The sequence below is a fragment of the Scomber japonicus genome, chromosome 13, assembly GCF_027409825.1.
Source record: "Scomber japonicus isolate fScoJap1 chromosome 13, fScoJap1.pri, whole genome shotgun sequence".
Taxonomy (NCBI): domain Eukaryota; kingdom Metazoa; phylum Chordata; class Actinopteri; order Scombriformes; family Scombridae; genus Scomber; species Scomber japonicus.
The window spans coordinates 14,574,328-14,587,333 of record NC_070590.1 but is presented as its reverse complement, the minus strand read 5'-3'; the positions used below and the strand labels follow the sequence as shown (position 1 = coordinate 14,587,333).

General features: G+C 37.4%; 1 protein-coding gene across 1 annotated transcript; it reads right to left on the bottom strand.

Moving 5' to 3' along the window:
* Positions 1 to 512: 512 nt before the first annotated feature.
* On the bottom strand, positions 513 to 12,657 carry LOC128371476 (solute carrier family 13 member 2-like). Its single transcript, XM_053331805.1, has 12 exons — positions 12,414 to 12,657; positions 9,501 to 9,629; positions 8,883 to 9,019; positions 7,739 to 7,995; positions 7,503 to 7,668; positions 7,292 to 7,414; positions 6,510 to 6,719; positions 5,611 to 5,711; positions 5,297 to 5,412; positions 4,383 to 4,544; positions 4,164 to 4,301; positions 513 to 2,379 (listed from the first exon to the last, which is right to left on the bottom strand). Exons 1-12 carry the CDS (start codon positions 12,513 to 12,515, stop codon positions 2,254 to 2,256), a joined length of 1,767 nt encoding a protein of 588 aa, XP_053187780.1. The 5' UTR covers positions 12,516 to 12,657; the 3' UTR covers positions 513 to 2,253.
* Positions 12,658 to 13,006: the final 349 nt, after the last annotated feature.

The following is a 13,006-nucleotide window of genomic DNA, read 5'->3' as shown; positions in this document are numbered from 1 at the left end:
ATTTTTTGTGTTGTTTTCTCTCATTTGAATGCACATCAACACAAGTAAATGGTGGAAATTATGTTGGATTCAGATTCATATTTATATTCTCCTCATTGGCTCAACATGATCAAATCTGGATGATTGTTGTTGTTTTTTTTTTAATTATTACCAGAGGGTTTTCCTGGTTTATTGGGTCTGCACTAGTGAGTTTGAGTAACAGGGAGAAAAGGGTGACTGAAAAATGTGTTGCAAGAAATGTGCACAATGAGACTCTGAACGGTGTTAATCAGAGATCAAACAGATTGACTTGAATGTTATGTCAAAAACAGAAATGTAGAAACAGATTTATTTATGACCGATTGTGACTCGTGTAAAAAAAAAAAAAAAATTAAACTGATGTAAAGTTTTTGACTATTCAAATGTGGGTGTGAGTGAACAAAAGTAAATTAAATAAAGATTTATGGGATTTTTTTAAAAATCAAAATGTCTTGACCGTTAATGTTGAATAAGTAAGAGAGAATCGGTTTCATTCATATGGTGATGCTTTATTTTCACACTACAGATGTATCTGGTATATAAAAATGTCATGTGGAGAAAAGAAACACATTAGCACAACGTGTTGGCAACTGTGCTGGGACATTATGTCTCTCTCCCATATTTCATGTTTATTACATTGAGCTGTAATAAACACAACAGATACTGATCTCCACTCTGATCGTATCCTGTTGGCAGCCTCTTATCTTAAAGTTATCCTTCAACCAGCCACCTGATCTGAACACAGTGTACACATTATTAGCAACACCTTCCTATTAGTGACATTTGTACACTTTTGCTTGTCTGTCACGTGTTTTCCTCAACGCTTAAGGGAGCATTTTATTGCCACCTGAACTTTTTGTACTTGTGCAAATTAATAACAGGAGTGGCTTTGTTAAAGGAATAGTTTGACATTTTACTACTACTTTTTTTTTTTTTACTACTACTTTGTATCAGCCCTCTCTTGTCCCATTTTTTAAAATGCATACAAAACTGAAGTTGTGGGATTTTTAGGATGGTTATGTATCAGACTATTTCTTGAGTCCTGTCATCATTGTGAGGTTGTCATACAACCAGCAGAGCCTCAAGGAAGTCACTGTGCCTGGCCAAGAAAAAGCCTGATATATAACTACACATTAAGCTTTAACTCTTCTGTTTGTGTATGGATTAAGGAAAACTTTAGGGGAGCTATTAGGTGGATTTTGTCGATTTGGAAATAACCCAGCTAGCTGATTCCCCTTGTTTCCTGTCTTTATGGCTGTAGTTTATTTAGCCTTCCCATATAACTTACAACAAGAAAGCAAATAAACATATCTCTCAAAATGTCAAACTATTCCCGCTTCCATCTCTATTCTTCCGGTGAGAAAATGATTACTATTTATTTTGGAAAATATACAAATAATCATAATAAGTTTGGATTCTTGAAATGACAAGTTAAGATATATAAACTCAATGCTTGTTCGTGGTAAAAACAGTGTGACAAAAACACTGATAAGAAAAAAAAAAAAACTAAAAACAAAGACTTGAGGTCCAACAAAAGGACCAAAGCAATAAGTTAAATTAACTGATACAATTAATTCAATTTCAGTTCATTATGTCCATAAAAACTACTCAGTTATATAATCACATAATTTTTAAACAATCAGCAGTCAAATTCACAGCGTACTGCATATTTGCATTAATTGTGAACGATAAATAAATTAATGAGATGACATCACATTCAGTAAATGTTTACAAGGAAATGACCTCTGTTTTTTTTTTTCTTTTTAAACACATTTTTTCTCTTTTGTTCTGTCGCTGGAATGACTCAAGGAAGTGCTGAACATTAACAGGGGGATGTCTGTCTAAGGAAGCAGTTCACTGTTTGACAGAACTTCAAGTTTTTATATATCGGTCACAGTAATGCAGGTTTATAATTAAAACACTGATTCAGAGTACTGGGAGTGTAGCTGTTTGAGTTGTACTGAACAAAATGAGTACACGTGATAGTTGTGGTACTTTTGGTTAGACGTGGTGGTCGAACCACTGCTGAGTGTCACGTATCATCTTTAGGTTTGTGTTTTTTATTCGCACGTTTACTGTAGCCTACTGTTCTTTACTCCCTTCCTCCTTCTACAACAATATGGTCAAAGCTTCTGCTCAGCTCTCAAAATTCCTTTAAATGCAGATTCTCTGTCATTTACTCTCTCAGTCTTTCTATCACTTTGTCTATTCCTCTCAGTCCTCCGTCACTCACAGTTACCCTTTTGTGGCGTTGGCCCAAGTAGGGAAGGTGTCCAAGTCAAACATGACACTTCCCCAGGTGTTGACACCTAAATTAATGCTCAGAATCCCAACGATGTTCAGCACAAAGCCGGCTTGTACCTGCAGGAAAAGACAGTCACGTTAATGTCAATGTGTCGTGTGAGTAGTATAGAATAGAATAGAAAGCCTTAATTGTCATTGTACAAGAATATAAAACGAGATTTGGAGTGGTACATCTGCTCAGTGGCCAAAAACAGTAGAGCAGAGTTCAAAAACACAAACTAATTAGTGTCAAAGTACAGATTAGTGATGTGAAGATGTATTGATCTACATCCAGAAATCCTCTTTTCAGTTTCTCCAACTTTCCTCTCTTATTAAATGACAAATTGGCAACAAAAAAAAAAGCTTTTAAGCACAGGAGATTAAATCAGGCCTATATTCATCCAACTGCTACATATGATTTCTTGTACTTGAGTGAAAGAAACAAAGAATTGTTCAGTTCTACTCACAAATTAAGAACAAAACCTATCAAACTGTCATAATTTAAGAGGTCTCTTAATTAGATCCCAGATAACTTCAGTAAACAGACATGACTCATACACCCTCTGAGGCATGTTTTATAGCGGTTGTGCAAAATATAATTGTTCATGGTGCATTAGCTGAAGTGATATTTATCGTACTTAATAGGTGAGTTTTAGCCTATTATTTCAATTTAATATGAACATTTGATAGCATGTTGCACCGCTGTTTTTCTCTTTGTTATTTTTTGTATTTGTGTTATGTACTAAATTCACCAGGTTTATTTATTTTTGTTAACATCTCAGCCAATTTCCAATTATTTCATACCTCTTTATACATTGAAGGTGAATCTTTGTCTCTGAGTATACATGTGATTAATGAGATCACTTAAAGAACAAGTCTGTCTCAAAGCAACAGTCATGTGTCCCTATGAACACTGAAAGAGGTTTTCCTCACTGTAATCATTCATCCTGTTCATACTGGCTATTAAAAATCAAAAAGTGATCCAAAATGGGATGGGATCCACAATGTGTCCATGCCTATATTATGTGCAAAAATATGTTTAAAAGTTGATCTGAAGCTTATGCGAAGCTTCAGCAGTCTGAGTTAGTCATATCAGGCGGATACCTGCCACATTTACAGTCTTTTTAGCATCTAATTCCCTCTTTGTGTTTCCTTAGACAGTGTGTGAGCTGTGGTAGAAGTAAAGTTACAAAAAGAAACTTTGGCACTAAAAAGACTGTAATATTTACTTAACTTGACTCGTTTGGATGACTGAAGCTTCATATTAGCTTAATCTAAACTTTTAAATACATTTTTACACACAAAGACTGTGGATTTTGTCCCCCATCACTTAAATTGTAAGAGTATTATGAATCTTCTAATGGTCGCTATGAACAGGAGGAATGATTACAGCAAGAAAAACCTACTTCAATGTTCATTTGAGTAATTGACTGTTATTATAAGACAGACTTGAAAAATTGTGAACTCCTTTAATGTTGGCTCTCACTCTCACCAATGTGTGTGTCGTAGCTATTTTCGTATTTTTTTTATTAAGAAGATATTAAGGCTTAAAAAGGTATCGTCTGTGTGTGTTTTTGCTTATTGGTGGTTATCGATCTATAAAACTTCATCTCATAACCACAAAAAAGGTTTTCTGGGTGCAGGAACTGACAAAGATGCCACCAATAAGACACTCAGAACATCTCAGGTCACATCATCATATTTTTTTTACAGTCTACGTGAAGAAAGGAAACTTCCCTCCTTCATACTTCAATAAAGAAGCTACCAAATTAGACCCGAGAGTCATGGCCTCAACAATAATTTCACCTCTTGCTGACATGAATGCTTATTATTTACTGTGTGTGTGTTTGTGTGAATCTCACCATATCGAGGACTCTGAGTTTTCCAAAAGAGAAGGCGATGGCGTTGGGTGGCGTGGCCACAGGCAGCATGAAGGCCAGAGAGGCGGCGATGGTGCAGGGCAGCATCACGTACAGCGGGTGTACCTTAATAGCAGTGGCCTATAAAACAAACCAACACAACACAGTTAAAAAAGAAGCTGTGTATTAATGCCTGCATGCATACATTTGAACTGTGTGTACCATTGAGGCCAGTATGGGCAGGAACAGGGTGGTGGTGGCTGTGTTGCTGGAGCACTCGGTGAAAGTTGCCACCAACAGGGAGAGCAGCATTGAGATGGCGAAAGGTGGGATTTCCTTTAGAGGCTCTAAACTCTCCCCCAGCCATTTAGACAGACCCGAATTCTGTAACAAAATGTTTCAAGCAGAAATGTTTATTCATTTTGCAACATTTTGGTCAGCTGCTGTGAATCTGCATTACACATCGTAGAGACAACATGGTGATAACAGTCTTAGATTTTGGTGTTTTGGGGCCTTAAACTACTTTAGTGCTCTTCCTTTTAAACAGGACTCCACCAGTCTTACACATAAAGATTTGTTTATCTATTAAGAGCAGCAGGCTACCGCTCAGCCTGGGACAACAGCTGTATAATATCCTTTGTGACTGCGGAGGCATCTTTTCATTGTCTCAGAAATGTTTTAGTTTAGCAACTAATAGTCAGTATATATCAGCATCTGCTGTTTTCTTATCTGTTTTGCACAAAACCTCCAATAACCACAGTAAGTTATTGTAAAGAAATAATAACAAATCCACATCCTCAGTTCGCAGATTAAAAATAGACAAATTAATTGATTGAAAAGCCTCCTTAATAAAGTATGAATTTAAGTGAATGTAATTCAATTTAATCTAATTGAACTGAACTGGTTAATTGAGAAAATAATTACCAGATTAATTGATAATGAAAATGATTGTGACTTCGCTAGATTAACCTATAGTCAGCTAAATATTTAATTGATGAATAACGTAAATCAGTTATGTAATTTTTCATTCAAAATCTGCTGATCAACTAGTTGATTAATCGACTAATTGTTTCAGCACCAATATAAAAGACAATGTGAAGTTGTAAAGGGAGAAAACAAAGTGTTGATGTGTGTACCTCACTGCCAGCAGCCAGAGCAAAGCCTCCTCCCAGCAGCAGGATGATGTGCCACGGCATTCGCTCGTGAACTATCTGCCAGTTCAGGAGAGTCGGAGGACTATTCACCATTTTACCTGTGAGACCCACATGAAGTGTGAACATGAAGCAGTAATTAGTTTGAGAGAGCAGTGTCATATCTGCTGGGTAATCATCCCCCAGTGCTCCAGTAAGCTGAAATTTAGGTCACATCAACATCATTAAAAGCATTGTTTTACATTGTATTTTTTTTTCTCAGTAAATGTGACTAGTGGGGTTTGAAAAAAACCCTTTACCTTCTTCATCGGTGCCGTACCCTCCAAACGAGAACAGCTGGGAGGGGATAACAAAGAAGAGCATCGATACTAAGATAGCAACCGTTCCATCTGTCACGTACCTGAGGGACACAAACAAACATTATTAGACATATTTTTTATTGTTGTTTCAAGATGTTTTTGCTTTCTGATCTGTGTAGTCACTGTGCAAATGTGTGAAAAACAATTGGAGAACCAGAGTTTAAAAGATTTTCTGCACACTTTAATAGAAAACAAGAGGAAAGAACAAAATAGAGAGATGGAAGGCGAAGGAGTCAAAAAATAAAAGAGGGGTAAGGATGCAAATATTATATGTTTTTCTTATTATCAACAAATGAAAAGACAAAAACCAACTATGTGTTAGTCTGTCTCTCAATTCTTTCTGACTTTTCTACCCTGCAGCATAGAGCTCTAAATCTGTTGTTTTTTGCTGAAGATGTAAATATTTAAAACATTATCTCAATTATGCTTAAAATGTTCAAAAGCTGTGCTTAAACAGAAGCAAATGGTGTATTTGTTGGGGACTATATTCTCAGCGGTGGATTGGGTGCTCAATAGTATACAGTATATGTGATCAACTTAAAACAAAATACAGTGTCCATCTTAATGAAGGTACAAATAAAGAAGGAGGAGAAAGGAGAAGGAACATGTCACTAAGTGCAACAGTGTGGCACAAAAATACTTTCAGTTTTTGGAGAAGAACGGACCTCTACAGGTCAGAGGAGTAAGTTATATCAGTCTTTACTACACCAACAATTCAGTTTTGGTCTTTTATTGGATTTGTTGACTATCATAAAAAATATAAAAAATTATGAGACTTATCCTTTAAAGTCATGCCTCCCCTACCCCCCATAAAAAGGAAGAGGAAATGTGAGACTTACGGCCCTCCCTTATTGAAAAGCACTGTTGCCCAGCCATCAATGAAGCCTGGCTCCCTGGTGAACCACAGGACCACCAACAGGACAAAGATGGTGAGCACCGCCCCCTCAGCAAACTTCATGCGGCCCAGCTTGTTGTACTCCCCCTTCATCACTGTGTATGCCTCCTTATCTCTTTCGTTCTTCATGCCGCACCCAAATGACTCTTTCAGGCTGACAAGAGAAGTACAAAGGGTGAAGATGCTGAAGATCAGTCAACAAATCAAGGATTTATTCACATGGACTAACTTCAATGAACTGGTTGAACTGTAAGGTTTTAACTACAGATTTACAGATGTTTTTCATAGTGTTGTCATTAACTAGACTAAATCAAATTTCTTCACAGGTGATAGTTACATAATATTGAGTCACACACAGTGGCAGGTGTTTTGAGGTTTCTGCTAAACCAATTGAAAAAAGGGACAAAACAACTATATTTCCAGTTCTTCAAATTATGAGGCTGGCCCACCAGTTTTTATCAAATAACTGCTAACTACTTAACCACTGCTTCATAGGGACACCTTTCATCTAAAGGCAAGTGAAGCAATTAGGAAGTCAGCAATCAGTGTCTCTGCAGTGCAGTGATAACTCCTCACACCTCACTGTGGACTGCACTTTTCAGTCTAGAGAGCAAACTTTCTTATGTAACTAAAAATATTTGCAGAAAGTGAACCATAAACATGATGCTGTATACATGGGAAAAACACCAACGTTTTCATTGCTCACAGAAGCAGAAGTTGTCTTACTTGAAGCCGAGGAACATGAACTGGAGCCAGAGCCAGGAAAAAAACAGCATGATCACCATGTTTGGAAAAGCAAAGGCGAACCAGCTGGCGAAGTTGATCACACCACCATTGTGAGGAAAGAGACTTCACAAAAAAGAAATAAGAGATGTCAGATGTTACCTATGCAGAATAACATTTGATTGTATGTGTTGGGTTACTGTTAATGCCTTACTCGTCCATTTGACCCTTGAGGATGAGGTTAGGGGTCGTGCCGGTGAGCGTGGCCGTGCCTCCAATGCTGGCAGAGTAACACACACACAGACTCATCCCTTTGGTCAGGCGTTCGTACTTGGCATCCAACAATTTCCTCCTCATCTCCTTCTGTGTGTCCTGTTCAACTGGAGCATATTTGTCAAAGTTACTGAAAGGGTTAAACTTTAAAAGACCATGTAAAACATTTTTACTTACTCTCTCTTTGCTCTTGTTGAGCTTTAATGTCTGGCTGTTTCCCATCTGTCAGGTCCTGCTTAGTTTGTACGGTCTCAAGCTCAAACCCGTGATTTTCCTCGCCTGACTCTTGTAAATCTCTGTCCTCTGCCCGGCTTTCCGTAGCTTTCAGCTGCTGTAGCACGGCCGAGGCAATGGGCAGCATCATGGCTGTGGTGGCCGTGTTGCTGATCCACATTGACAGAAAGGAGGAGACGACCATGAAGCCGATCATCAACCTGTAAGACAAGGTAGAGAATATGAGGATAGTGTTGAAAAGGATCAAAATACATGAACAATTATAGTTTAGTCAACAAGCAGTTTTGTGTAGTAATGTGGGTTTATCATTGGAAGACGACTTTTGACTGATATCGTCCTTTGACACACTTTCCAGTGATTTTTTTAAACTTTGAGCTTTAACAATGCCATGTTTTTTATGTAGGATGAGATAAAATCATCGTAACATCACAATTAAATGTGTACATGTGTAGCTTAGCAACACAAAAAAGAAAAAATATCAATTTTAACACCTCTTTCTGTTCAAAAAAAGTATTTACATTATTCTATCTTGTACTTATTTATTTAGTGATTTATGTCATAGGAAATGTGAGTCTTAAAGGTGCAATGTAAGATTAAATTATTTTTTAAGATGTTATGGATAAATCACTGAAAAGTTCCCAACAGTGTAAAATCACTGAATACTATCATCCTAAAGCCATATAAAGATAGTTTTATATGAGAAGTGTGAGAAGGAGTATGCTTGTAGTCATTTTTACTGTAAATAATTGAGACTTTAAAGATTCTTGTAGGCCCTGTTTGACCATGCTGTCTTTCTGTTAAACCATAGATACACTGAATCTCTATGTTTTAACAACTAAGCTTTTACATCACATTAAAAGTTCATTATCAGTTGAATAATGATGTTTTATGGTCTATGCTCGGTTAAGTTCTGGTAAGGTTTAGGCACAAAAACACTTGGTTAGGTTTAGGGAAAGATCTTGGTATAGGTTAAAAATGATGGGTCGGGGTTGGGGTTAGGGTTTTATTCTGGTGACTGGGCCGTTTTCTTTGCTGTCTATCATAGTGTGTACACAGGTGAGCCATAACACAATAAAGGCTTACTTACAGGGACGGACGAACGCCAACCAACAGCAAAACTCTGAGAGCGATACGCTTATGAAGTTTCCACTGCTCCACTGCAATAGCTACCAACAGGCCACCCATGAACAGCATGTTGGAGTCTTTCAGATACTCAATACTAACCTGAAATAGATCAAACAGATACAAACTTCAGCCAAAGAATCATGTTATATGTGATTTGTTTTATGAGCTGTAAAAGTAAAACACTGGGATAAGCAGATCTGTCTATGTCTGTAAAGCTACAACATGTCCTTGAAAGAAGTGTCGTTGAAAGTCCTTCAGCATAATTCCTAGTCCATCTCATCCTGACCTCTGACCAGGCCAATGTTCATTTTGGGCACCTGACTACTGTTTTAGGATAGACTTGAAAATGTGTGAACCTAACCATTAATTGTTTGGTATTTCCAAATGAAGCGATGTACTTGGCACCAAGGACGAATCAAACACCTTGTGAATAGCTCAAAAAGGGGCGATGTAATAGAGGAAGAACAGGGACCAAAATTTTCTTCTACCTGGATACAGTAATAGTCACATAAACCAAAAAAAGCATTTCCTGAAAGTCAAGTAGTCACATCTGATGAGTAAAAGTACATATTGATCATACCATTCCAGCCTCCATGATGCCCATCATCGGGAAGAGGACAACCGGCAACAAGGCAGTCACAGCTAGAGGCATACACTCTGTACACCAGTACAGAGCCATGAGGATGATGGCAAAACCACATCGTGCTTCCTGTAAACACACACACATTCGGGTCAGTAGGATCAACAGTGAAATCTAAATTCTCTAAATAAGAAGTGATAAATATCACATGCTTAGAGAAGCATAAATATGTGGAGTTATGAAAAATATATGTGTTTGATGTGATTTGTAAAACCCTGAGACAAACAAAGACACCCAGAAGCAGAGGTGGGCACACATTAACTATAAAGACAGTATTTCAGCTCTCAAAACTTATCTCTGGCTTCTCTTTAAAAGGCAATAAGACTTTACACATGCAGATAGCAGTAATCCTTGATCATAAAACAAACAGTTTGTCGTTCTTGTGTCTTAACAGATAATTCTTTATGGGTCCTCAGTAAAACCTGTTTGAACTACCCGACATAAAACTTTCCACTGCCACGCCAAGACCTCGCTCAACTCAGCAGGTAATCTACTTTGACTGAGTGTTTCTGCTTTGTGGCAATTCAACTTTTAAAATATTAATGTTAAACATATGAATTATTGAAATAAATACATACATCTACTTCACTCTGCAACAGGATAACTTCCATTACTACTTTACTTAGTTTATCACTATTTTATATTACATACACTTTACATACAGTTTTAGCAGTGGCAAAAACATACTTTCATTAAATAAACATTTTTTCTATTTCTTTTTTAGTTTTTGTGTTTTTTTGTGTTTTTTATTTGTATATATAATTTACAGTCACTTAGAACAGTTCTTTTGTCACTCTGGAAATATGTTAGATTAGAAGATTGACATACTCTCATTTGTTCTCTTAGCATCAAACTGGAGCCATTAACGCGTTAGCATAAAGACTGGTAACACTGAACAGCTAGCCATACAAAGTAAACAATGTCTGGTTTAAGACCAAAACAACTGATAGCCTCATATTTCCGGTACATTGGCGTGTTATCAATATCCTCATCTAGTTCTCAAGGATCTTGGCATGCTCTGCATTGTGGGACTGGCTGATGGACCCAATAGGAGGCAGCAATCTTTCTGTCTTATTGGCACATGGAGGCTGTTGACACGTGGTTTTAAAATGTGTTTCCGTGATCTGAATACCAGTGGGCAGCTGCACAATTATTACATCAGTCTGTTGCCAGACAAGCGCCAGATTTGTTTTGCACTGTCTAGCTTAAAAAAAGTTTTAAGAACTAATATACATACATAGACTACTCCAACTGTTCAGACAAAGTCATTTGGTGTTTTCTCACTTTCATCAAAACAGCCTCCTGTTATAATATAATAATAATAATAAAACTTTATTTTCATAGCACTTTTCTTAACAAAGTTACAAAAGTGCTTTACAGAAGTAATAAAACCAAACAAGGAAAACAAAATTAAGCAATAAAGAGCACAGAGATAAAGACAGAGGCACAGAAATAAAAGTAGTGAATTAAAAAAACAAAATAATAAAATATATGATGTCCTTGTTGGGATGCATCAGGACGCATTGTCTGTGTTGGGACATGAGGGTTGAAATGTGGTTTAAGTTGAATTGTACATTGTGCACCAACACCTCACCGACACAAAGTAAACTGTTTTAAATACAATAAGTTGAAAAATGTAGATAATAACATCTATATGCTGATGACTAAGTTGCACTGGTTGGGGTCACTGGTAATATTGAATGACTGTTTCCACTGATCATGAAAGGAATTTGGCCTTGGACACACACTTTATCTTTATGTTGGATTAGGTGGTTTACATTGGAGACTTCCTTAGTGATAAGACACATACAAGTTACATAATATAAAGCATTTATCTGTGTAAGGCTGTGTTGTGTTAGTTTCTGATATTCATCAGTATCACCTTTGTCAGCTTGAAAGATAATGTTGCCCTTTTAAGACTGAGGTTGAATTTAGGTGACTACGTAATCTATCTCAAATAGAATTCTACATTTCAACAAGCAGCCGTCAACATGAAAAACAGATAGATTTCCACTCCATTTTGTGGTATTAAATGTAAGTTTTACGGTTTTTGGAGTTGAAGACATCTTTCAAATTATTGTGAAGGGAAATGTTTTTTGTTGGTTTACTGAAAAATGACAACCATAACAACGACAATTTGTGCAGTTTATGGATACTGTCCATTTAGCTAGTTTCAGGGTCCTGCATTGTGCATGTTGGCTCACTGGCATGCCTTAGTGTGGCACCATGGAACTGATCTATTATTAATGTAATTAGTTACGTCTGTGCCTTTTCTTCGATGACAAGTCAGAATTTCTGCAGAAAGCAAAAATCCAGCCAGGTGTCCCTGCATTGAATCCACTGGTGGGGGCTTTTAATAATTGATCCCTGGTGGCTAGTCTAGTCTAGCATCAAATGATCTGTCTCCATTTGAGCTAAAGATACAAATACAGTCAGTTTTTTTGAAAGTTTAGAGACAGATTGCTAGTTTGAATTCCTGTTTTCTTCAGTTTCTTCATTTCTTTGTTTCAATAATTGTGTGGAAGGATATTTGTTTGTAATTAAGGTTATTGTATCATCAGGACAAATATTTGTTGACCTTTTCATACTGCTGAAACATGCATGTTAACTAACATGTTAATTTCATCAGGTATTAATATACTAGATCATATTAGCCAGAGAGCAGTTGTTTTCAACATGTTCTTGTCTGACATGAAGAAGGACAGAAGCAGGATACAAAAAGAGGACAAAACTCACAGCATCCAAAATGAGTCTCCTGTTTCAGACTCTTGTGATGTTCTTCCAGTCAACACAAACACAGATTAAACAGCCTAGTTATCTCAAACATGACCTCCACTGCACAAGCACACTCACCGGGTAAGGGTAGACCAGAGGCAGGGGGAGAATTGCGAGTGGAACGAGCGGGATGATGATGAAGTTCCTGTGGTGCCACAGCCAACTCAGCCACCTTCCCATGATTTTCTCAGCAAATCTGACAGGCAAACCAGAGAAAAATCACTGTCCGAAAGTCTCCCAGGTGACTCAGAGCAGACAGAGAAATGGCAACAGGTCCAATGAAGAAAAGACAGAGACAGGCAGGTAAGGACAGGTGAAGTTGAACCAGTGAGGTAATGGGACTAATATGCTGCAATTTACTCTTTATATCTGTGGTAGCATATCAAACATTAACTTGACACCAAAGAGATCACAATCCTTGACAGAGAGGGAGATGAGGCTATTGGGAAAGAGGGGGGTTGATACATGGGGAGAGAGATAGTCAAACAATAGAAAGCTTTATCATCTAAAGGAGCAGTGCTCTGTCATATTTAACCAAAGGTCAGGTGCTGTGCATGTGCCAGCTGAACTGGAAGGAGTTGATAGGCGGCCACAAGATACGCTTCAAGGTCTACAAAAGCTGGCAATTTTTTGCAGGTTACAACCTGGAGTCAAGGCACACTTAGACATTT